At 39.3% G+C, this 27,179-nt stretch overlaps 1 protein-coding gene across 1 annotated transcript in view; it reads left to right on the top strand.

The window, feature by feature from the left end:
• Positions 1–23,768, top strand: part of Ascc1 (activating signal cointegrator 1 complex subunit 1) — a 94,202-nt gene extending 70,434 nt beyond the window's left edge. The window contains exons 10-11 of the mRNA XM_077105512.1: positions 22,087–22,244; positions 23,392–23,768. Coding sequence (XP_076961627.1) covers positions 22,087–22,203 — 117 coding nt within the window. The 3' untranslated portion in view covers positions 22,204–22,244; positions 23,392–23,768. The remainder of the gene's footprint in view (positions 1–22,086; positions 22,245–23,391) is intronic.
• Positions 23,769–27,179: the final 3,411 nt, after the last annotated feature.

Raw genomic sequence — 27,179 nt, 5'->3', positions numbered from 1 at the left:
AAGTGATTGAGGGCTGAAGTTGTGGCTCAGTGGCAGAGCACTTGCCTAGCATGTGTGAGGCACTGGGTTTGATTCTCAGCACCACATATAAATTAATAAATAAATAAAGGTCCATCAACAATTAAAAATTTGAAAAAAGAAAAGTGATTGAATGTTGTGAATTGATCTTATAGCCCACAAGCTTGCTATAATTACTTGTTAGTTCAAGAGGGTCTAATTCTTTTGAATTTTCTACCCAGATAATCGCGTTGTCTGCAAATAAAGACAGTTTTGTTACTTCCTTCTCAATCTGTGTATCTTTTATTTCCTTTTCTTGTTTTACTGCTTACCTAAGATTTCAAGGCACTGGTGAGAGGAAACATCTTTGCTTGTTCCTGATGTTAGCAAGGAAGCTACAAGTTTCTCACCATTAAGTATAATGTTAGCTGTAGGCTTTTTGTAGTTTTTTTTTTGTTTGTTTGTTTGATTGTTTTGCAGTACTGGGAGTTCAACCCAGAATCTTGCACATGCTAGGCAAATGCTTTACTGTGTATTTCTGTTGTAGTGTTTTTTTACTATTAGACTTGTCCACACACACAGGATCCAGCAGTGTGTCAATTGCTTTTTAGAGTTTCCTACTCTGGAAGTTTCTCCTTTCTGCTGTGGTAAGTTGTGATTCATTGTATCCTCCTGTGTGTGTTTTCAGTTTGGGGGATAGCAGTTTATCCTGTGACCTCTTTTCTCTGAAGATCTAAAAAGAGTTATTGTTTTTTTAGTCTTTTCAGCATTTTACTTGTTATTAGAATGGAATGGGGACTTCTGAACTCCTTTATGCTGGACCAGAATCCAAGAGTATTAATGAGGGCTGGGGATGTAGCTGGTAGAGCACTTAGCATGAGCAAGGCCATGGGTTTGATCCCTAGCCAGAAAAAAGATACTAATAATTGCAAAGGAATAGTAGCACTTATAAAATATGTTATTTTGGACTGAGGATGTAGTTGAGTGGTACATTGCTTACCTAGCATATGTGAGGCCCTCCCCAATATTACAAACGAAAGTATGTTATTTTACTTGAGGAAGAAAAAAATTTTTATTATCTGATTTTTATTATCTAATTTCATATTCAGCCATGTTATATATTCTTCTTGAAAATAATTTTTAATCACTTGGCTTTTTAGATTTTTTTTTCCTCAAAACTCAAAAATTTCAGGAAGTTTTTCATTGAATGTCTTATTAGTAAATTTCTGTTGCACTCTGGTAGCAGGATAAATAACAGCAAATTGAACTTAATATCTTTTGACTTTCCCTATAGCTATGGTATCATTTTTACTACCTGATATGTCTGTGGCTTGAGATTTTAATCTTATATAAGTAAAGTCACTAAGCAAATGTCACTTTCTTTATAAGCTTTTTTGTTTTCAAAAGTAAATTGCCTTTATCGATTTCACACATATAATGATTAAATTTTGCTAGAAAACAGACAAAAATCATATGTTGAGCAATAAAGTAAATCATCTTATTGAGCAATAAAGTAAACCTACTTTGAAAATATATTGTACATATTGATTGATTAGTTCTAAAAATTATATTTTATGAAATTATGCTAATTATCTCTCCATTTCTCCTTGCCTTTAATGTTTTATTTTCTCTCTCTGAAGCTAAAACCCCATAATTATAGTTCTCTGACCTTCAGTCATGAAGATCAACCTGATTTCCTTGAACAAAACTGGGATGTTTTTCTCTAGCTAATCTTAAATTTTTATCAAGGAATCGAGAACTTTTAAAAAAGAAAAATGATAATAGCAGTTTTGAAAAAGAACGAAATAAAATGCTAGAACTGTGGCAGGTGGCAGATGGGGTAGTGCATATCTATAATTCCAGTGACTTGGGAGGCTGAGCTAAGAGGATTGCAAATTCAGAGCCAACCTCTGCAGTTTAGGGAGACCTGTTTCAAAATAAAAGATAGAAAGGATTAGGAGCCGGGTGCAGTGGCACATGCCTGTAATCCCAGGGGCTCAGGAGGCTGAGGCAGGAGGATCACAAACTTAAAGCCAGCCTCAGCAACTTAGTGAGGCCTTAGAGGCTCTCAGCAACTCAGCAAGACCCTGTCTCTAATAAATACAGAAAGGGGCTGGGGATGTAACTTAGTGGTTAAGTGCCCCTGGGTTCATTACCAAAAAAAAAAAAAAAAAAAGGATTAGGGATGTTGCTCAGTGGTAGAGCTCTCCTAGGTTCAATTCCTAGTATTGAGAAAGAAAAGGAAAGAGGAAGGAGAGGGGAAGGGAAGGATTATATGAAATGTAGTGGGTGAGTTTAGCAGCATATTAGACATAACTGAAGATAGAAATAGTGAACTAGAAGTTACATCAAAAGAAATTATCAGAATGCAGTGTGAACAGAGAGAATGATAAAAATCACAAAAGAAAGAATAAGACACATACAAGATAAGAGTCAGAAGATCCACTTTGTATCTAACTAGAGTCTCAGAAGGAGAGGAAAGAGAGAATGAGGCATAGGTAGTGGAATATATCTACCTACAGATCAAAGAAGCCGGTCGGTACATTTTAAACAGGAGTTCTGTTAAATGAGCTATATTGTATTGCTGTTCTACAATTTGGGACAATTGTAGAAAATATTTGCTACTTGAGCCCCAGCTGTTTTTAAACCAAATGGCCAAAATTTATTGGCAATATCCACATTAATAAAGAACAAAAATCAGGAAGTTCAGCCAAGGAATGCTTTTCTTTTTTCTTCATTTTTAAAGGAATGCTTTTCTCAAATTGGCTATGGAAAAAGAAAGATGAAAATATTCAGGAATTTTTTATTTCACCCTTTTCGTTAGTCTTCTGTAAGTTTGAAACTGTGTCAAAATAAAAATTTAAAAGGAAAGAAGGAAAGACAGACAGTAATGCGCTTAGGAGTTGAATAGGATACTTACCCATTTATTGAGTGTCTATGTGTGTTTTAAAAGTCACTTCCAGAAAGGATTTTTGAATTCTTGGTTATATCTTGTTGAATTGTTTATGATAGGTACAGCATTTTTAAAGGGTTGATCTTACAACAAAAATTGAGCCCTTTGATTTCAAAGGGCATGAGAACTTAACCCATGTAAGAAACAATTGCCTGATAGAATGTTTCATATTAAAGCAAGTTTCTAAGAAGATAGCTGCATCTTTCATAGAGTGATTTTTTGTTTTGATTACAAAATGAGGATCCATTTCTCTGCTCTCATTAAATACTATATGCAACCATTTTCCTACCATCATCCCTTTTGAACTGTGTTTTGTTCAGTTCCCTCCAGCCTTCCTCTCACTTCTGTCACTGAAAAAAGTTGCTGAGAACTCCTATTTGTTCTGTGCTTTGACCTCCTTTTATTTTTTCCCTCAATAGTCACGCTAAGAGTATTAGACCCTTTACTCCTTCAAATGCTTTTCTTCTCTTGGTTTCAGTGGCAGCTTGGCTCTCCTGGTTTTCTTCGTGCTTCTTAATCTGCTTTTTAAAAATTTACTTCCTAATGTGTTACCCTTTAACATTTTATTCTTATCTCTCCTTTTTTCTTTCCTACACATATCTTTGCCTCCAAATCCTACTTATTTTTAAAGTCCAGTACACATACTTTCTCTTCCTTTATATTAAGGGCCATTCCCCCGTCACTGGAGCTCTCTCCGCCTTTTTTTTTTTTTTTAAATACCTTTATTTAATTGTTTTTATGTGGTGCCGAGGATTGAACCCAGTGCCTCACAAGTGCTAGGCAAGTGCCCTGTCCCTGAGCCACAACCCCAGCCCTTCTCTCTGCTCTTAAGTCAGCTTCCTCCCTGCTTTGACTGGGGACCTTTTATATGTCCTTCACTGCTTAGCCTTGTGTCTTGCATCTAGCAGCACTGATTAAAACTCTTTTCTAAAGCTGTGCCCAGTGGTGTATACCTGTAATCCTGAGAAGGCTGAGTTACGAGGATCCCAAGTTTGAGACCAGAGTGGGCAACATGGCATGATTCTGTCTCAAAAATAAAAGTGGTTAGGGATATAGCTCAATAGTAGAGTACCCCTGGTTTTAGTCCCCAACACTGTAAAATAAATATATAAATAAATGGATGGATAAATCAGTCAGTCAGTCAATCAATCAATCAATCAAACAAACTAAAGGTTGACCCAAAGGCCTCGGCGTCTGTCCACAGAGCCTCATTCTCCCTCATCAGGCCCTAATGCAGCAGTGAGAAAACCCTTTACCATCACCCTTCCTGTTCCATCCCAGGGCCCCAGAAATGATTTAGTGTAAGTAATTGCGGAATAAGAATAACTATTAACATGAATTTCAGCCCCAGTTCTGACTGCCTAGCAATCACCAAGGCTTTTTAAAAAATTCCCATGTACAGCCAGGCACAATGGCAGGTGCTGATAATCCCAGCAACTTGGGAAGACTGAGACAGGAGGATTGAAAGTTTGAGGCCAGCCTGGGTGGGTAGTTTAGCAAGATCCTGATTCCAAATAAAAATTTAAAAAGGATTTGGGTAGAGCACCCCTGGGTGCCATCCCTAGTGCTGCAAAAAAAAAAGCAAAAAACCCTAAAACACCTGTTTTCCATAGAATTCAGATTTTGGAAGGGGAGAAGAAAAAGAATTTTCTGTTATGTATCATTAGCAGAAACATGATGTTTGTCAGAGGGGGTGTTTTTTGCCCAGCACTTCAGATCAGAAACTTTAAGAACAGGAATTACACAAATTAGCTTGAAGGCCAAATACGGTCTCCACCTATGTTTGGCCCTCAAACCATGAATGATCTTTACGTTTTTTAAAAAATTCTTATTTTTTAGTTGTAGGTGGACACAATACCTTTATTTTATTTTTATGTGGTGCTGAGGACCGAACCCAGTGCCTCACATGCCAGGGAAGCGCTCTACCTTTGAGCCACAACCCCAGCTCCTGATCTTTACATTTTTCAGTGGTTGAAAAACATCAAAGGAATATTTCATGACATGAAAAAATGGTATTATTTATTTGAATTTCATATAGTTTTTTTGGAGCACAGATGTGCTCATCTGTTCATGATCATTCAGCACAGTTATGATGGAAACTGTGTCCACCTGGCCCTTTGGGGAGGAAGTTTGCTTACCCCTGTCTTAGAAGTTAGAGTTTATTTTTTTTGTTTTTAGTACTAGGGATTAAACCCAGAAGTGCTTAACCTCTGAGCCACATCCTCAGCCCTTTTTAATATTTTATTTAGAGACAGGGTCTCACTGAGTTGCTTAGGGCCTCACTGAGTTGCTGAGACTAGCTTTGAACTCACAATCCTCCTGCCTCAGCCTCTTGAACTGCTGGGATTAGAGGCGTGTGCCACCTCACCAGTTTGATGAACTATTTGATAGATCCTCGGGATATCTTAATGATGTCTTAAATATTTGGTTAACAACAATCAATATTATTAAATTTCTACTTACTTGATTCTTCCCTGGCAAATGTTTTGTGCCATTTGTTTTACTTTGTGGTGCTGGGGATTGAACCCAGGGTTGCCCTTTTTATTCTTTATTTTGAGAAAGAGTCTCCTTAAGTTGCCCAGGCTAGCCTCAAACTTGTGATCTTCCTGCCTCAGCCTTTTAAGTGGGGATTACAGTCATGCTCCATGGCATCTGGCCTGTGTTTCTTTTCTTTCTTTCTTTTTTTTTTTTTTAATATATATATATTTTTAGTTGTAGATGGACACAGTGCCATTATTTTATTTTTTTTATGTGGTGCTGAGGATCGAACCCAGTGCTTTCCACATTCGACGTGAGCACTCTACCACTGAGCTCCAACCCCAGCCCTGGCCTGTGTTTCTTTTTAAGAATGAGTTTACTCAATTCAAGAAGAGAATCCTAAATTAAATATACCTGTAGTTCAGGAGCACAATCCTCTATTAACAAGTGAAGTTCATTTCTCAATTAAATTTGTTTGCAATTTTATTACTTCACATAGCAAGACTCAGCTGATATGGATAATAATGAGATTAAATTTACATTTAATTTCCTTTTATTTCAAAATACATTCGTGCCGGACACAATGGCAAGTACCCATAGTCCCAAACCACTCAGAAGATTGAGGCAGGAGCATGACTTGAATCCAGAGTTGGGAGCCATACTGGGCAACAACATAGCAATGACCCATCCCCCCCAAAAAGAAGAAGTATTTTCAATAAAAGTTGTACTTTTACCAAAAAATAACCAAAAGATAATTGCATGCTTCTCTGTGACATGCACTAGATAAGTTGAAACATGAACAAGTTCTTTTGGGAAGGACATTGAGATAAGATATCTTGCCAAAACATGAGTGCTGTTACTAATAATAAAATATGTCTGTACCTCCATTCTTTTCTTTTTTTTTTTTTTTTTTGGTATGGTACTGGGAATTGAACCCAGGGGAGATTAACCACTGAACCACATCCCCAGCCCTTTTTATTTTTTATTTAGAGACAGTCTCTCTCAGTTGCTTAGGGCCTCACTAAGTTGCTGAGCCTGGCTTTGAACTTGCAATCCTCCTGCCTCAGCCTCATGAGTTGCTCCCACTATGCCCAGCTCTGCCTCCATTCTTGATGATTAAAAAACAAAACTCATAAGAATAAGAAATTGAAGAAAATTATGAGGGCCTTTTTATATTTGTCCACTACTAGAGGCATACTTTATTTTAAAAAATATGAAAGATTTCTGGCAGGTGATTGGATGATTCTTTAGGGCTTCAGATTTATGTAAGGAAAAAGTGCAGTTTGAAATGCTCCAGTTTGGTTTCACAGATTCTGATTTTAGGTTATTTTAGGGGGTAGGTTGGAGAGAAAGATTCAAATCCAAGCAGTATTTTACCAAGACTTTTCCTCTGAATTTATTTCATGAGTTACTTTGCCTGGAAAGTAAAGTCTTAAGGTACTAATGAGGGCACCCAAAGATACAGCTGTCAGTGAGGTGAAGCCATTTTTAAAATAAATCTGAAAAATGAGCAGTTGGCTGATTTTTGACAGAAGCCAACATTCATTCTGGAAAGATGTGCCTTCCCTGCTCTGCTGCTGTCTCTTCACACATGATGTTTCTCCTCTGCTCTCTTGTGAATTATTTCCCTGGCTGTTCCTCTTTGCAGTGGCATTGGGATTTTTCCACGAGTTGTCTTGGCCCAGAGGGGGTGATGATGACAGGTTCAGAAGGGTCTCACAACAAAATTAAGAGGTTGATATTACTTTTCTTAAAATAATTTTTGGTTCATATCAAAATGAAATATAAATATTTGGTAATATTTATTGAATATCTACTAAGTATATTTATGCTAAACGATTGCTTGATACATTGCTGGGGAATAAGTAATCGTCTTTGGTTGCTCTGATCTCATTCCTTTGAATTCTTTGAGTAGGGTACCTGTCCTTATGCAGGCAGTACTCTCTGTGTTCATTTCTAGGGATGCACTCATTATTTTGGGTATAGTTTGAAGATGCAGTAAATTGGGTTATGGTTCACCTTAGGTCTGTTATAGCTTTTTTTTTATTGTAAAATATCCTTAATGTTTAGCATTTTAACCGTTAAGTGTGTTCATACTGCTGTGCAACCATCACCACCATCCATCTCCAGAAATTGTCATCATCCCAAATTAAAACTCCATACCCATACCCATCTAACAGTTCCCATCCCCTCTTATCCAAGCCCCGGTAACCATAATTCTACTTTGTCTCTATGAACATGTCTATTCTACGTATCTCATCTAAGTGGAAGTATACATTTGTCTTTGTGTATCTGGCTTATTTCATTCAGCATGGTGTTTTTCAGGGTTCATTCATATGGTAGTATGTATCAGAATTTCATTTCTTATTAAGGCTGAGTAATATTCCTTTCAGTGTATGGACTCTGTAGTGTGTTTCAGGCTAAACAGAAGCATGTCTGATTGGGCAGCTTTGTGCCAAGAGTATCTGTTATTCCAAGTTTTAGAGGACTTTGATGGAAAAAGATGAGATGTCTTCTTAAGAAATGATGCCTTTTCCCCATGTCCCAGCAGTTAGAAAGTTTTAGAATCATTACTCAAATGTGAGCATTATTATCACAAGTTAAAAGTGGTAATAATGCTCACATTTAACTCCAGTTCCGAGCTTACTACCTCATTTATAGGTTAAAGCATTGATTACCAGTTTCTTAGATTGTAGTGGCCAACTCCTGTGGCGTGCATGGGCATGATAACCCTCTCTCTCTTCCAAAGCCTTTTGCTTATAAGACATCTAGCCACACCTTATGCAGAGGGAAAGGAGGCTCTCTGAACTGAATTATAGAAACCTAAGTGTGTGTCACAATCTATAAAGCTAGGGTGTTATACTGAAGGCTTGTTTCCTATGGTTCTGACAGAGGGTGAAGTTTTTTGTGTGTCTTGTTGTCTAATGGAGTGACTTAGTTGAAAATAACTTAGTTGATTACATGTGGCAGTCTGTCTCACATCTTGCAAGGAGCCATTCCAAGCCCAGCCATTCTTTGGACAGTTACTATATGTATTACACCCTTTTCTTTGCTTGATGTTGCCTAGGGCTATCTGATTTGCTAACTTCTGAATGCTCTCCTCGTGTTCCAGAAGTTGGAGTGGGGATGGGCTGGGGCTGATGACCTTGTGTTCTCCTCTCTCACCTTTTTTTTTTTTTTTTTTTTCTGAATTTGTTGCCTTGCCACAATGGTCAGCACTCAGTGTTCAACCTCCCTCAAGCCCCAGACCAAAAAGTCACCTCTGCTGTTGCTTCCTGTGCCCTCTCCAGAATTCACTTCTGCTGACTTGTACTTACAAGTACAAGAACTGTTTCTTGCAGAGATCAGGTACTTACCTTCTGTTGCATTTGTTTGGGGGACCCTGATGAGGAACATCTAAGGGAAGATGATCAGACAGGAAATAGAAAATGAAAGTGGTGACAGATTTTAATTAGCATTAGGGAGACTTATCTAAAGAAACATCCTGCAGCCCTCAGGCTTCATGCTCACAGGTGTAGGTGTTGAGGAATCTGCCAGCCAACAGCCGCTGGAGCAGTTTTGTCCTGGTAAAGCAGGACAGAATCCATGCCTGAGGCAGAGCTTTCTGGAGAAGGAATTTTGCAGCAGGTGAATTCTCAGGCACCATTTTTAAAGCCAATTCTGTGGAAAAGAGCAGTGTGTGTGGCATGTGCTGAGGCCCGTACAGGTGCTCCAGCTGTGCCAGAGCAGCCTCTTCTCTCCTCTGATCCTCCCCCACCCTGTTTTTTCTTGCTGTTTTTCAAAATTGAAAGTCTCTGCAGGGTGGGGAAGTCCCTTGGCATTTTGAATATTGAGGTGCTCAGCAAAACTGCCTGGCATCCTGTTTGTATATAGCAGTTTTAATTCACTCTCTAATAGGTCATTTGGCCTTACCAGCAGAGTCTTAAACTTGATAATCCTTACATCAGCAGTGAGGCTCAGGCCAAACATCCAAAAGTGCAACCCTGAGTGATTATTTGAAGGAGGTTTTAAATCCTTCATTTCTGGCCCCATTTGTTGCCTCCTTAGGGCCAACCATTAACATTCCTTGTGCTCAACTGCAGCCAAGACAGGTGATTTGAGAGCTGAGGGAATTTTCTGCTCCCCTTCTGTGCAATGAATGCCATCCCTGTCAGTAGAGATGGGGACTTGCACTCTGGGGACATACAAGCGCTTTGGGACTGTTTTAATGGACATGTATGAAACTGGAATGGCATGCTGATGGGTTGGAAAATGCTAGCTGTTTCACTGAGGTACGTGTAGCCTTTTGCTGCTTTCCTTATAGAGAGAACTGATGATGATAAGAATCACTCCTCCCACAGACTGGCCTTGGCTTTGCTTCTTGGGTCTGAGGTGCCCTAGGTCTTCTACAAGTGCATCATGTCATCGTTTTATTGGCTATCAGTAGATTTTATTAATGACTCATACCACTGATCACTGCAGGTTGAGGTTTCAGATTAAAAGTACATCTTGGGCAGAGTTAGGTCTGTATTGTAGATGCCTCTAGGATAGCGGCTACCTGCCGTGTTGTCTTTTACTCTGAAATAGATGTTCCTACCTTGGTCTTTAAAAATATCACAACCTTATGTGATCAGATTAGGATTACAGAGACTGTAAGCTGTCAAGAGTTCCAAACAAACCATTTCCTTTTTTCTTTTAGGGAAACTCTGGTTTTCAGTTTCTGGAATGATGAGCGGGAAGTTATAGGAACAATAATAGAGCTTACTGTAGTTTAAACCTATGACATCCTTCAAACACCCACGTGTTAAAGGCTTTGTCTCCAACTGTGGTGCTATTGGGAGTAGTGGGACCTTTAGGAGGTGGGGTCTAGTTGGAAAGTGAGGTCATTATTATACATATGAGGTCATTGGGGATGTGCCCTTGGGGGAGGTCCTAGGACCCCATCCCCTTCCTGTGTCTCTTTTTGCTTCTTGGCTGCCATGAAGTAAACCATTTCCTCCACCACATGTTCCTGCCAGGATGTACACACTGCCACAGGCCCAGAGCAGCAGGGTCAATGACCATAGACTGAAGCCTCACAAACCGTGAGCCAAAATAAATCTTTCCTCCACGTTGATTCACTCAGGCATTTTGTCAACACAACAAAAAGCTGACTAACACAGCTCAGAATTCCATCCTGTAGTAATTCTTACTATGAAGTATAAAACATCCATGTATCACGTCACTTTTAGAGACAGAGGAATTGGGGAAGAGAGTGGCTCTGTGGTCATTCGTCAGAAAGCACTGAAGTCTAGTTTACTCTAAGAACCTATTTATCCTCCTTTTCCGGTAAAATTTCTTTTTTTTTTCATTCTTTCTTCTCCCCTTCCTTCTCTTCCTCCCCTCCATCGTTCCCTCCTTCTCTCCCTCTCTCTTTCCTTCCTAACTTTCTTGGTGTCAGTGGTGTTAGGAATCCACTCTAGGGCCTCATACTTGTACATGCTAGGCAAACCCTACCACTGAGCTGCACTATCAGTCCAAAGAAATTTCCAGCTGAAGGGTGTGCGTATGTGTATGTGAGGGCCATGACTTACCTTAGGGTTAATAGGCTCAGTTTTATTCTTTATATATATATATATATATATATATATACACATATACATATACACACACGAGAGTAAAGCGTATTTTGACGTATTATACATATGTGGAATATAAATTATTCTAATTAGGATCCCTCCCTTTTTTTAGTAGTCAATGGACCTTTATTTTATTTCTTTATATGTGGTGCTGAGAATGGAACCCAGTGCTTCACACCTGCCAGGCAAATGCTCTACTACTGAGCCACAACCCCAGCCCCAGGATCCCATTCTTGTAGTTGTACATGATGTGAAGTTTCACTATTTCAATTTTATTCTTTTGTGATGATATTTAGAAGTGATCCAAATGAATGCAGCCATATTTTTTAAGTAGACAGGAGGTTTTTGTCCTGCTTGTGCTGGATTTCCATCTCTTTCTTGCCTCTGCATACCCCCATGATTGCTCTCATCAGAAATATTCTTGCATGTGGCCAGAAGAAAAATGCAAGTTATGGGAAGGCTTGAAAATTTGAATTGTCCAATATCTTGGCAGAAACTTAGCATCATTTTTTAGGTTTGGGGAAATTTAACAAACAGAAATTTGAATCAAACTTGTGGAAAAAAATAAAACTTATTTGTGATCCTAATTCTAAGTGAGATTAGTAATATGACACGAATAACTCTTATGTTTTCAAAATCTATTATATTTGTAGTCTGTTTACATATCTTTCTGTTTACTATCTAAAGTCTTATTCATCTAATACCTAGAGGCCTTTTTCATGAAGAATGCTTGTGAAATTTACCATCGTTTGTTTTGTGGTTTTCCAGTTAGAATCTTCCAAGGACTGTGATTATAGCTTTTTACATAATTTGTTTCTCATTCTTGGTTACTGTACTAAGTAAACACTTTCTCTTCTCTGATTGCATAGTGTAGCCTGAGGATGGAACTTCTTCTCCATGTGGCATTGTTTGGTACAGATTTGTTATTCCACTTGAGAGGCACACACGTACTGCCTTGTCACATCTTTCTGTTGGCCTGTATCCTAGGCCTGGTCCCAGGAACTCTTAAATGTATCTCACAGTGTTAGTGATCCAAGTCTGTCTGTCTGTTATCTTTTGAGTGGGTGTAGTAATGCTCTGCTCTGGTTTACATCAGAGCAATTTTTTGAAGGGTTAATGAGCTGGGCTTCATAAGACTTTTAGATCCTTAGATGAAAGGTGTTATTTAACCACAGCAAGACTTTGTCCTGGGAGTGCTTTCCCAAAGAGCTCAAAGTGCTTGTCAGACTGTCTTCACTCATCCTTTTACTGTCCTGGTAGGGAGGCAAGTGGTTAAACATTATGATTAACTATGAAATAGTGTTATTACTGTTACTTTTATGTGTAAATGGGGTAATTGTGCAAAGTAGGAGTTGGTAAAACAGATTATGGAAGAAAAACACTGGGAAAATTTCAAATTAAGCCTGTACTTACTGTTCCTGTTCGTGCTACTTTGGGTTTCAGAAAAATGACAGACATGGAAACAGTAGAAAGCATTCTTTCTTAGGAAGTGGGACTTAGTACATCCTTCTCAATATTTGCATTAACGAACCACTTGTACTTGTTTTTAGTTATACCAAATATTATATAGTATACAAGAATGGCTAATAAAGTGCATAGGATTTGTGTGTATGTGTGTGTATTTAAAAACAAAATTTGTGGTGCTGATTGAACCTAAGGCCTTGCACATGCTACGCAAGGCCTATACCCGCAGCCCCATCATATATTTTGAATTTGGGACTTTTAAAACACACACCCCCCCTTTTGTGTATGTGGTACTAGATATTGATTCCATGGCTTTGTGCATGCTAGGTGAGTGTTCTACCACTAAGTATATACCTCTAGCATTTTTTATTTTTTAATTTTGAGTCAAAGTCTAAGTTCTTAAGTTGCTGAGGCTTCTTGAACTTGCCGTCCTCCTGCCTCAGCCTCCTGAGTAGCTGGTATTACAGGTGTCCACCACGGCATCCAGTCTGAATTTCCTCTTATCAAAGTTTAAGTCATGTTTGGACCACAGATAGTTCACTGGGGCCACCAGCATCAGAAGTAGATTTTCTAAAAGAAGGGATCTTTGGCAGGGTGTGGTGGCACACACCTATAATCCCAGGAATTTGGGAGGCTGAGGCAGGAGGATTGCAAGTTTGAGGCCAACCTCAGCAATTTAGGGGAAACCCTGTCTCAAAACTAAAAACAAGAAGGTCTGGGAATATAATTCAGTGGTAGTGTGCCCCTGGGTTCAACAGTAACAGAAAAGGAGGATGGATCTTTGAGCAATGTGACCACTACTGTTACCAAAGCCCTAGGCTAGAGGGCTGACTCTGAGGATCTACCAAACAGAAAAGGAAATGATGAGAAGCATGAAAGGAACTTTAATCAGTGTGACTATTTGGGGAAGACAAGGGAATGCTTTTTGTTTGCCCTGTCTTTGAGGGATTCACAACAGCTTTGAGGTTTTATAAAAAGGGGAATGAGGGCAAGAATGGAGGGTTTGCATAGCCGGAGGGTTTTCACAGTTGCCATTGAGGTGATCTTGATGAGATGTGGTCTGGTCCATAATTAATCTCAGGATTGAGGGTGGGTGTGCTTCTCCTGGATAAGAAAGTTGCTCTTGCTTGGGGAGTGGTAGCTTCCACTCATCACACGGTGTTTATTGGGTCAGACCTTGTCCCTGAAATTCAAGATGACTGAAGCAAAAGAGATGGATGCAAGATGGTGGCAGAAATGCCAAGTCTTTAATCCTGCTTTTAGCTACTCATCAGACATTTGCAGACAGAAGTAAAGGATCTAAGGCCTTGTTGCACTGCATTTTCTAAGATGGAAGAAAGAGAATGAGCTTCATTTTGGGAACCATATGTGCCAGGGTCCCCAGCAGAGTCTCCATTATGCTATTGGGAATTGGCCTTTATTCGATTTTATAGCTTGAGGTCATGTCACCATAGAAGAGATGTCTCTGAGAAAGGGTTCTGAGGAATTCCTGGAGAAGAGGGGAACTTGACTTAGGGCATGTGGGGTCCTTGATATACACAATGAAAGAACATTTCAGCACATGTCAGTAGGGACAAAGATTTATTTAGGAAAGCAGGGAGTACACATTCAAGAGAGACTGTGGGCCATCTTGGAGTGAGAGACACCCTCAATGGGTTTCTAAGCTCTTCTTTTAAAGGAAACTTGGTGAAGGGTAGGTATGGTAAGGTATGTGAGGATGACATCAGTCTGGTCGTTTTCAGGGTCCTTAGGCTAATGTGGTCTCCGTTATCTGATCATTAAATAATGTTGGAAAGTCCCCTAAATTATAGGTCTCTTAAAATGTCATATCTCTCTTAATCTGTTTATTGGTGGGCTAATTAACAGTGCACGGGATAATTTTCATAAGTGGGTGACTTAACAGTAACTCTCAGGTGTTTATTGGGTCAGACCTCAGGTTTACAGATTTCCCAGAAACGTGGCAGCATGTGACAGGCATGGGAGAGAGACTAGCTTAGGGTGTGTCAGGCCTGGAAAGGTTTACAGAACTTTAAGATTATATTTCTTTGCTGGATATGGGGGTGATACCTATAATCCCAGCTACTCAGGAGACTGAGGCAGGAAGATCACAAGTTTGAGGCCAGTCTTGGCAACTTAGTGAGACCTGTCTCAAAATAAGGGCTGGGGATATAGCTCAGTGGTTTAGTTCAGTTCCTTAAAAAGTAAAATAATATGATTTTTGTCCTTTAAGCTTTATTCTACCTATTTCTTATGTTTTTTATCCTACCTTGGTCACAGATCTGAGGTTCCTCTCTACCTTTTGTCCCACCTCTGGGATTTCCAATCTCAGTTTTGCAGCCTCTGTGCATTTGGAGTTATTTCTGGTCTTTGATGTTTGTGACACCCAGTGTGAGAGGAAGGAGTAGGATATTTGAAATGAATGCAAGGGAAAAATGAGCTCAGTTAGCCCTTAAATCTTGCCATTTGTTTTCTTTCAGTGTATACCATTATATTGCCAGAAATCAATAATTCCCTGTGTGTTCTCCCTAGGAAACAAACATCTGCAAACTAAAAATGGTAGGCTCCACAGATCATGTGAACAGGGAACAGCTAGGATGGTTGAACTTTATCTTGCAGTTCTTTGTCAAGGAATCCTTGATTTTGACACAAAATGTTTCATCTCAGTGGACCTCAGTTCTCTCTTTGCTTGGTGATAGGAAAAGTTTGCTTAATTTTCAATGGTACTGTGCGTACACAATAAAGGATAGTAGCTGTCTGGCTCTGCAATTTTCAAAATGTCATACTGATTTTGATATTAAATTTTCTTCTTAGGGCTAGGGTTGTGGCTCAACCGTAGAGTGCCCACGTAACACATGCGAGGCCCTGGGTTTGATACTCAGCACCACATAAAAATAAGCAAATAAAATAAAGGTATTGTGTCTTACTACAACTAAATATTAAAGAAAAGTTTCTTCTTAAATCATCCAAGTCAGTGCTTAATATTGACTAGTTGATATCACAAATACTGGCAGTCTTAAATTCTTTATACATATCACACACACAGACACTTTTTTTTTTTTTTGGTACTGGGGATTGACTCCAGGAACACTCTTACTAAGCTATATCCTCAGTCCTTTTTATTTTTGGACGGAGAGTCTTGCTAAGTTGCTGAGGTGGCTTTGAACTTGCCATCCCCCTGCCTATCGGCCTCCTGAGTTGCTGGGATTGTAGGCATGTGCCACCATGCCTGGCTCTTAAATTCTGTTTTTATTTCCTTATCAAATATTTGTTTTGTGGTTTGTGTTGCTATTCATTGTTATGTTCCTGTGGAGTAGGTTAGTTCTGTGCATGTGTGTCAGAGAGAATGTTTTCATAAAGAAGGTGGTTTAGGTTTCAAATTCCCAAGGGAATTGTTATAAAACAACAGAGAGGAGAAAAAGCTCAGTGTGACTTAAATACCATGACTAGGTTCTTTTTTAATTTTAAAATTTCTTATTGTATCTGTTATTTTCTAAACAATAGAACATTTTGCCTTTCATGAACTACTTTAGCTTCAAAAGAAAACCAAATTTCTTTTTTTAAACTTGTAGTTTAAGCGTTTTTCTCTTTCCCTATTCAAGTACTTAATTAAATGGAGCTGTTAGGTTGATTTGTGCTTATTTTCATCTAGAATTCAATTAAAATTCTTCCAGCTGAGCTAGAGCCATCTGACTCTTAAACAAGGTCCAGGAAAGAGGTGGCAGTAAGAATGTGTTTCTGTCAGTCTTTGGGAGTTGTCTGGTGTCAGTCTTCCTCCCTGTGGTTCAATGGGGTCATGTTTTAAAGCTGCCGTGGTGAAGGTAGTAGAGTACGGGGTCAGAGGGCTCAGATTCTAGAGTTATTCTGTCTGGGGTCAATCTCAATTTTCTACCCTGCTTTGGAGGAAAGGAAAGGTTTCTTTTCTCTCCCATCACTAGGTTCAAGGCTGAAAACCCTGAAACTAATGCAGATTAATAAGAATAAATCATTCAACCCTAGTTTTACATGCCACGAAGAGTTTAGAAATGAAAACCCAAAGAAACAGGTGAACTTATATATTTTTATACTTAGAGTTGATGAAGAAAAGTATATATCTATATATCTGTATTTATATGTGTGTGTGTGTGTGTGTGTGTGTCCACTTCTGGTCTATTCTCTCGTGTGATAGGATGGGATTCCTAGGGAAGAATTTCCTTCAGACAGAAAAGAGAACATCAGAGAGCCCCTCCCAGAGCTTCCAAAGGAGAAACAAAGTGATGGTCAGAGAGGCCTTGATTCTAAGGCAGCTTCTAAGAAAGCCCTTCCAGTCTCCTTCAGCTCAAAGTGCTCAACATGCCAAAGCTCCAAAACTTGAACATCAAGTGCTCAGTAATATTCCACAACAGGAACTGGAGCTAAGAAAGGAAGCTAGGTTTTGACAGAGTATCAGTATCATCTTCTGAGCCCCAACACCAGCAAGGCCTATTTGTTCAGATTCTTCTTTGTATCTGTATCTGAGTCCTTCACATATAAGGATGTTCTTTTCTCCTGGTCTGGAAAGGGCATCTCTCCAAAGAGGGGAGAAGAACAGTGGAAGGCAAAAAAGACCTTTCTGCTCCTGCTGCTCTCTCAGACGCCACAGTGTGTATTGAGGGCGTCTGTTCAGAACCCTTTGAACTTGCTGAGTGCCTTCCAAACCACAGGTTCACCTATAAAATGTGGGTTCATAGTAGCGTCTGCCTCTTACAGTTGTGAGGCTTTCATGGAGTGTCCTCAGCATGACACCCGGCACACAGGCTAGCTCATAAATGCTGGCTCTTGTGATCCATATTTTATTAGTGTTGTTGTCAGTCCTAATACATTTTTATGGCTCACCTTTATATTTTAATATATAACAGTATTGGCATTAGGTCACTTTATTTCTGTTATGAAAAATGTGAATTTGTAAAAATTTAAATTTAAATTGACATGGTAAACATCATAAGCAAAGTCAAAAAGATAAATGACAAACTGGGGGAATCTATATTTGCAATTTGGAACACAGACAAGGGGTTCATTTCTCTAATGTATAAAGAACTACAACTCACAAAAAAAAAAGTGGACAGTTGTAAAACTCTTTATGATGATATATTTCCACTTAACTGTGCTCAGATTTCATGTCTTTAACCCTTATTCTCAGTCTATCATTTCATAGCTGGGAGCACATACAGCTAGAGATACAGCCGTGGTGTATAAACAGACCTGCGTTTTATTTCCCCCATAAAATAGCTCCTTCTCAGAAATGCTCTGTTGCTGTCCTCCACTTAGGCTGATTTTCCCTTGCTCTTCCTTGTCTTAAAGTTACCTAGGATTTTCTGCTTCCTCTCTAGGATTTCATGTTTGCTCCAGCCTTTGCCTTGCGGCTGGTAGTCAAGAGAGACACCATCTGCCTCATGACTGAGCCACTACCATGGTCTCCTTGCCCTTTCCTTGTTTCCTTCTCCAAGCAGCACAGTGTACAATACCTGGATAATCTCCCTAAACATTCTTTTCATTAACCTACTGAAAGACCTTTGGTGGATTTTCACCAGCTAGGATGAAGTCTAATTTGTGAACCTGACCTTCAGGGTTCACCTTTATCTGTTTCTCCCTCCTTGGGTTTTTCTCACTGCCTCTTTGCAGGACTCCTCTAAACATCTAGACTGTTTACTTGGCCTGGCCCACGATGCCCATTTGTGCCTTCATTCCCCCAACCTCCATCCAGTAATTGTCATGAGGCCCAGCTCAGTTCCAGTCTGTCTTCCCTAGGGGCGTCAGCCCTCGGCATCCATTGTTTCCTTGCCTCTGGTGTATTTGTTGAGTGCCTGTACTTCTCATCTCATACTAAATCTCTGTTGTAATATTCTTTTAGGTAAATTTTTATTGAAATGGAACACACATATGGAAAAGCATGCAGATCATAAAGAAAAGCACTCAGTGACTTTACATAAGGTGAACATACCCACATCAGCATTTCTTTCTTCTGATTCACACTCTGTCTCCCAAAGATCTGGGAGACAGAACCATATCATTTGCCTCTGCATGAAAATGGTTAACATGAAGTGCTCAGTAATATTCCACATTGGGAACCAGAGCCAGGAAAGAAACTTGGGTTTTGACAGATAAGACACAGGTAGAAATTTGAAGGACTTCATAAAATTGTATTACTTACTACACAATTTTTCTTTCTTTTTTTTTTTTTTTTTTTTTAAAGAGAGAGTGAGAGAGGGAGAGAGAGAGAGAGAATTTTTAATATTTATTTTTTAGTATTCGGCGGACACAACATCTTTGTTTGTATGTGTGTTGAGGATCGAACCCGGGCCGCACGCATGCCAGGCGAGCGCGCTACCGCTTGAGCCACATCCCCAGCCCCCACAATTTTTCTTAACAAATAGTTAGAATTGAAATATGTTCCCCCTCCTCCCTTGATTAGAGGTAATATCATTTTGGTTAGTTCTGTTCAGGAATTCCTTGATAGTAACCTATAAATCAAGCCTTTGAATCCAATTTAGACATTACAATATCATTGTTTCTCTTTTAGACATATAGAATACACAAACACCTTTGTGTACATCTTTGTAGCTGTATCTGAGTCCTTCACAGATAAGGATAGCATTAGTTCTCATTTTGCCCAACAAATATTTATTGATCATTTTCCCCCAACAATATTTATTGATCTTTTTAAAATTTTTAGTTGTAAATAAACACAATGTCTTTATTTTCATGTATTTATGTATTTATTTATTTATTTTAGGTGGACACAATACCTTTATTTTTATGTGGTGCTGAGGATCAGACCCAGGGCCTCATGCATGCCAGGCAAGCAGTCTACCACTGAGCTACAACCCCAGCCCTTATTGCTCTTATTTATTGGTCATACTATTACAGCATATAGTGAGATTCAGCTCCTCCCTCCACAGGGCTTATAGTCTGTCCCTGGAAATAATTGATAGAACTAAAAGGAAGGCTTACCACTAAAAATATAACAATGATTAAACAAGAAAATAACTGAAAATTATTTCTAAAGAATCTGTTACAAAGTCATCACAACTATTCAGAGAAAATAAGAACGCAGAGATAGAAAGGGCTAAAATGAAGATTGGCACTGCCGGTGGGGGCTTCTAGATAACAAATCCATTTGATGTAATGTTATCAAAAGGTGTAAAAGAAGATGGCAGCTTAATAAAGGTAAATACAAGGTTAAGAACTGCTGAGAGATTTCTAGGCATATACCTGTAAGTCCAGCAACTTGGGAGGCTGAGGCAGGAAGATCATAGTTTGAAGCCAGCCTTGGCAACTTAGCAAGACCCTGTCTCAAAAAGGGAGGGTGGGAACTGGAGTTGTGGCTCAGTGGTTTAGTACCCATGGGTTCAATCCCCAATACCATCAAAAGTATTATTAGAAAATTTCTAATTTTTAGTAGCATTTTAGTATTTATAAGACACTTTTACTTGTTGTTCTTACTGGATTTTTGCCCATTATGATATTTTACCCCTAGGGGTTGGTATAGTAGGTGATATACCCTTCCCACTTGGCCACATGAATGTTTAGAATCTGACTTTAGCACTCTTTTCACAGCTTGTGTTGGCCTTAATGAAGTATGAGACTTTATGTTCAGCTTTTTCATAATTTTTGTAAATACTGTTTTGATATCACATCCAGTTACGTTTATTATCACCATGTTTTACTATTTCCTTTCAACCTGAAGCAAGAGATTCTCCTTGGCAGATCATGTTGTTTCTGTGTCCCTCACTGGATTGTCCAAATCAATTAAGGTCACGCACATAAGGCAAAATCAAGGCACAGGTAGATCACTTCCAGCTCCTCCCTGTGGCATCTCCATTACTTGGAAACATAGGCCAAGAGAGAAAGTAGAGGGTCCATAGGCTGCCAATCCTTTAAAAGTAACTTGTTGAAAGTATTATGAGCTCACTTTTAATTTTGTTTTGTCTTGTCTTTTATTGTCTCTTTGGTTATATCTTTTCTGTACCCAGAAAGCTTCAGTTTGCAAAGCCATAAATCTGTCAAGTCTCATTGACGTGGCTTTCACTTCAAATTAATGTTCAGCAAAGGGATTAGCAGATAACCCTTTTAGATTCCTGAATTCCTTTACAGAAAAGGGTGGATATGGTTTGAACAGGCTGCCCGAGCCAGGAAGAGAAGTTAATTGTGTAGATCAATACAGGCGAGAGCTGGTCACCTTTCTGAAAAACAAGACATTGCAGCACACAACCTCCAAATAGATCTTTGAGGTCAAGTTGATGTCATGTTGAAGAATCAATATTTACTGGGCTTTGTAAAGTTAGCCTTTAATGAACCTCAGGCATGTTTCTAGGCCATTAATTGCAGGAAGAGGTGACAGTGACTGAAGTTCATGAGTATGGGAGGTGGTATAAATCAGAAGTGAAGAGACAGTCACTTGTCAGTGTGCAAAGGTCCCACCCCAGGTTCCACTCAAGCATTGTTTGCACGTGTATTGAAAGGCATTCTTGGGGCGGGAGTGTAGGTTAGTGGTAGAATGTGTACTTAGTGTGCTCAAGGTCCTGGGTTTGATCCCCAGCACCAGAAGAAAGGGAGGGAGAAAGGCTGATTTTCTTGGGATCTTACTGACATTTTAAGAAAAAGCAATTCTTGCATCCTAGCAGAAGGTAAGATCTTTATTCTTTGACACTCATTATCCAAGCACTGTGTCATTTTTCTGTGACATTTTCTGATGTCATTTTGGATTCTGCCTTATAAATGTGCTAATCACAAGGTCAGGTCCCTCTTAGAGAATAGATCCTCCCTTCTTTGAACACATTTGAAAGCTTTTATAGAGAATTGTAATAAAGAGCATTTACCTGAAGATGCTGGCTTGAATCCCTATCTAGTTTAAGGTTTTTGATAAATAATTATCTTTGCCCTTGTTATGTCCTCCAGTGGAATGCCCCTCTGGTTGTTTTCTGTGTCCCTCACTGGATTGTCCAAATCATTTGTGGGTCAGGAGCCTCATCTTATATTTACGTTAGTCATTGCTCCTAATAACTGTAGTTGACAAGGAAAAGCAACGCCTTGTATCAAGTTTTATCCTGACTGCAGCAAAAATAAGTTACTAAGGAATCTTACTTGGTGAGTAACTGCAAGAGAGAAGCAGCTTTGTCAGGCCCTTTGAATCTGGGCGTGCCTCTTGATGTTTGTTTCAAGTTCTTGGTCATTTCTGCTCAATAGATAAGTTATTTGACTTTCCAGGTCCCTTTCTGTGATGCATTTTGCCAGGGGAGACTTTAGGATTAATCACAGGGAAGAACTGGCTGTTCTTTTCTCACTCCACCCCCATCCCTCCTCTCCAAGATAATTATTCAAAATAAATACTGAAAAGAAAGTCAGGAGAGGTTTGTTGCTATTATTCTGGTTTGGTGTTTTTACAGGAGAGCCCCATGGCTGTGTCCCAGCTACTAGGGAGGCTGAGGCAGTAGGACCACAAGTTTGAGGACCCTATGGGCAACTTAGTAGGACTGTCTTAAAATTTAAAAAAATTTTAAAAAGAGAGAGAGAACCTTATATTTAATATATTCATTTGTAATTCTCTTTATTCATTCTGGGTTGTCAATTCTTCCTTTGCAGTTGTTTGAGAACTTCTACTTTGGTTCCCTAAAGCTCAATTCCATTCACATCTCTCAGAGATTCACAGTAGACAGCTTTGGAAACTATGCCTCCTGTGGACAAATTGACTTCTCCTGAGGTGGATCTTGGGAAGCTCTGGAAACTGAACATCTCTTGAGGTGCTGAAGAAGAGTGTATTCACTTTAATTGCCAAGTGCGGGCGGGGGGGGGGGGGTTGGGGGGGTGTGGAGTTCTGGATGGTGATTTCCCTGGGTGGTTCCCCCATGGACTCACCGCTGCCTTTAATGTTCAGCCACAGTCACCACATGGTCAGCCAGATGGTTGTGGGCACAAGATAGTTGTTAGCTTGTTCTTCTTTTTCTTCAATTTTTTAAAATGGTAAAATACATATAACATAAACTATTGACATAAATCGTAACCTTTTTTTTTTTTTTTTGGCACCAGGGATTGAACTCAACCACAGAGCCACATCCCTAGCCCTATTTTAAATATTTTTAGTTGTAGAGGGACACAATACCTTTATTTTTTTTGTTTAGTTTTTGTTCTTGTTGTTTTTGCAGTGTGGTGCTGGGGATTGAACCCAGTGCCTCACGCGTGCTAGTAGGCAAGCACTCTTCCACTGAGCCACAACCCCAGTCCTTAACCATTTTTAAGTGTACAATTCAATGTTATTAAATACATGCATAATGTGCAAACATCACCATCTCCAGAACTTCTGAGTCTTATAAAACTTGAAACTGCACCATTAAGCAATACTCCCCATTGCCCACTCTCCACCCTAACGACTGCCATTCTGCTGTCTTATAGTTTTGACTGCGCTAAGCATCTCATATAAATGAAATTCACAGTATTTGTCTTTGACTGGCTTATTTCACTTAGTGTAACATTCCCAGCGTTCACACAGGTTGCCTCATATTATAGGATTTCCTTCCTTTTTATGTATTTTTAAAAAATATTTATTTATTTATTTTTTAGTTTTTGGCGGATACAACATCTTTGTTTGTATATGGTGCTGAGGATCGAACCCGGGCTGCACGCATGCCAGGCGAATGCGCTAGTGCTTGAGCCACATCCCCAGCCCCTTTCCTTCCTTTTTAAAGATGAATAATATTCCATCATACATACATAATTTACTACCAATAATTTCATCTTGAGCAATCTCAAGTTTGTCAAATCTGTCCATTTTCTTTTGAAGTTAGTCCTTAAAATATTTGTTGGGTTTCTGTAACTCCGCCCCATCCCCACCCTGGCCTTCCTCTGCCCCCTGTGGAGTTGTACTGTAGCTCTTTTTTGTTTACTTCTCAGGGCAGCAGCAAGGAAATGATGGTATCAGCAGACTGTGCGGAGTATGCTGGAAGAATGTCCTCGGCAGAAGGCGCCTGCTTCTTTCGGCAGAGCAACAGAGGGAGGGGTGCCCCCAGCATGGCTTGCCAGCTGTCTCATCAGTCCTCCCAGGTGCTCTGGGGAGCTCCAGTCCTCCTCCCTCATTACAGTCTTTCTCCCTACAAGTCCCCTCTTTCCTCGTTTCTTCTTTCCTTAATCTTGATTTTTATTTTCCGTTTTGTAAGTCTCAAACCTGTGTGTCTGGGGAGCTACATTGTGAGGACTGTGTCTAACCACATTCAAGGATCTATCAGTGGGATTGCACAGGTCATTTGTAAATAAATGAATTTGCAAAGTAACTGCGTTTTCTGTTAGTATCCTCACTTAGTGTTGCCCTTACTCCTTCACCATATAGCTGTATCATTCCTGCAGGACTTACATATTGGTGCCTGCACGGGTCAGGTTTTCCCCAAAAGGCCTTCTCTTTCTACTGGTGATACTCATTTTTTATTTAAATTGAGAATTCACCTCACCTTACACTGTCAGGTGCCATATGGCAATTAGTGCTCCTAGTGATGGCACTGAGCTGTGATGCAACCTAGGAGTTCAGTGTCCCTTTTCAGTCCTGTCTCTCCCCGGTGCTTCTCTTATAAACCCTTGGACAGCCTTGGCTGGGGATTAAGATGTCTTCTTTTGGGTGTCAAAAATTTATGACTTATGTTTACAGGAAATTTAAAAAAAAAATTTAAAAGCTGGGTGTGATGCACATGTAATCCTAGCCATTCAGGAGGAGCATAAGTTCAAGGTCACCCTGGGCAATTTAGCAAGACCTCATCTCAAAAAAGGTTTGGAATGTAGCTCAGTGGTAGAGCACTTGCCCAGCATGGACAAGGCCCTGGGTTCAATCCCCAGTACTGCAAAAAATTTTTAAAACCTAAGAGTTTTATTGGGAAGTATAATGATATATGTCAAATTGTAAATTCTTTTTTTTTTAAATTTTTTTTATTAGTTGTTGATAGATCTTTATTTTATTTATTTATACATGGTGCTGAGAATGGAACCCAGTGCCTCACACATGCCAGGCAAATGCACTATGCTGAGCCACAGCCCCAGCCCAAAGTGTAGATTCCTTTTTTTTTAATTTTAAATTTTTCTTTATTTAAAAAAAATTTTTTTTGGGTAGTTGTAGATGGACAAAGTGCCTTTATTTTATTTGTTAATTTTTATGTGGTGCTGAGGATCGAATCCAGTGCCTCCCGCGTGCTAGGCAAGCGCTTTGCCCCTGAGCTACAGCCCCAGCCCCTTTATTTTTTTTTTATATTTATTTTTTAGTTATATGGACACAATATCTTTATTTTATTTTTATGTGGTGCTGAGGTTGAACCCAGTGCCTCACACATGCTAGGTGAGCGCTCTACCTCTGAGCCATAACCCTAGCCCAAATTGTAGATTCTTAATCTGTTTTTTATAATCCAGAGCTTACTATTACTTATACATGTGAGCATATACTGTATTATGAAATATTTTTTAACAAGTTGTTTGTCTTTTTCATTACTGTTTCTCATGAGTTTCTAGAGGCTGCATGACATGGTGACATTGCTCAGATTAGTTAATGGAACATATATACTTGTGCATTATTGTTTTTTCTAGAATTTGTATGCTGCTATTGGAAGACTAGGAAAAATATTTTATCTTTTAAATTTTCTTTCTAAAAGTCTGTATACAAATTTTGAGTCAATGTAACATTAAAGGAAATAAATTTTAACTGCTATTATGGAAGGGTAACAGCTACTATTGATGTAAAACTTTTATGAAAAAGCAACAGTGGTAAAGAGCGTGTGTGTGTGTGTGTGTGTGTGTGTGTGTGTGTGTTTGGTAGTGGGTTTGGGGTGCTATACCACTGAGCTACATCCCTAGTCCTTTTTATATTTTAACTCAGGGCTTTACTAAATTGCCAAGGCTGACCTTGATTTTACCATTCTCCTGCCTCAGCCTCCTGAGTACGTGGGTTTACAGGTGTGTAACACCATGCCTAGTTACCCTCATTTCTTTAAAGAAGAAGAGGGGGGAAATAAAAATCTGTCACTGCAATAGTATCGCAGAATCTGTTTTGCTGTACAAGGAACCGTGTGATGGGGAATAATATTGATTTGGGGGAGAAAGGACACAGTGAATTACCCTAAGTGAACTTCACAGTCATGGTGGTTACATTATAAATGTTACTTAGAATGATTACTTTTTAATTGATGTCCAGAGTATCCTAAACTGGGCATTGAGTGGGATCCAGTGTCCTGATGATCTAACGATACAAACTCTTGCCCTGTGCTCTTTTCCTGGCGCTATAGGGAACCTCATAGCACCAGAAGTATATTGAGTCAACAGAACACCCCTCAGATAAATTCCACCTTGATACTATAGGAGTATGATATGAAAGCCCATGATTGGTAGGAGTGAGGAAAGTTGGCTGGTGGGGGTTTTATTAATGGCTTGAAAAAATTTTTTTTTTAAATGTTCTTTTCTCTCTCTCTCGTTTTTATTTTGGTACTGAGGATTGAACCACTTACTGAACCACATCCTCAGACTTTTATTTTCTTTTAATTTTATTTATTTGTTTGTTTGTTTGTTTGTATGTATGTGATACTGAGGATCAAACCCAGGCCTCACCTATCCTAGGCAAGTGCTAGTTACCACTGAGCTATAATCCCAGCCCAGACCTTTATTTTTTTTATTTTGAGGCAGGGCCTTGCTAACTCACTGAGGTTGGCCTCTAACTTGCAACCCTCCTACCTCAGTCTCCAGTGTCTCTGGGATTACAGGCATGTGCCACTGCTCTGGGCTTAAATGTACTTTTAAAACAAAATAAATTCACTTTGTAAATAATCATCAAGTTTGTGCTATGTGTTTTTGACAGTATATGATTTAATTTATATGTAGCTTAAGAAATAAGTTTTGAGGATGGGGTTGTGGCTCAGCGGTGGAGCACTTGCCTAGCATGTGTGAGGCATTGGGTTCGATCCTCAGCACCACATAAAAATAAATAAATAAAATAATAAATAAATAAATACAGGTATTGTGTCCAACTACAACTAAAAAAAGAAATAAGTTTTCTTATCCTGAGGTAGAACTATTCCTTTGCATTTTTTTTTTTTTTTTATTTTGTTTGGGGGGAAAGGTACCAGGCATTGAACTTGGAGGTACTTGACTGCTGAGCCACACCCCCAGCCCTATTTTGTATTTTATTTAGAGACAGGGTCTCACTGAGTTGCTTAGTGCCTTGCTATTGCTGAGACTGGCTTTGAACTTTTGATGCTCCTGAGCTGCTGGGATTACAAGTGTGCACCACCGCACCCAGCTATACTTTGCATTTTAGGCACATATCAATATGAGAAGTGAAGTGATTTTTCACAAACAGTAACAGCTAATATAGACAGAAATTTTTTTTTCTTTTTAAGAAAAGGAAAAAAAAAAAGATGTGGTCTTTCTATGAGTCTCTCTATGACTGTATTTAGAAATGGGCCTCTAAAGAGGTGATCAAGTTAAAATGAGGCTGTTAGGGTGGCTCTAATCCAGTGGGACTGAAATTTCCTCCTCTTATAAGAGGAAATTGGGACACAAAAGAAACACAGAACTAGTACAAGCATGGAAAGACCACGTGAGGACACAGTGAGAAGGTGACCATTTGCAAACCACGGAGATTGATCTCACGAGAGACCAAACCTGCTAACACTTTGATCTTGAACTTGTAGCCTCCGGGAACTGTGAGAAAGTAA

Source organism: Callospermophilus lateralis, chromosome 15 (genome assembly GCF_048772815.1).
Source record: "Callospermophilus lateralis isolate mCalLat2 chromosome 15, mCalLat2.hap1, whole genome shotgun sequence".
Lineage (NCBI taxonomy): Eukaryota > Metazoa > Chordata > Mammalia > Rodentia > Sciuridae > Callospermophilus > Callospermophilus lateralis.
This window is presented reverse-complemented; position numbering and strand designations above follow the sequence as displayed.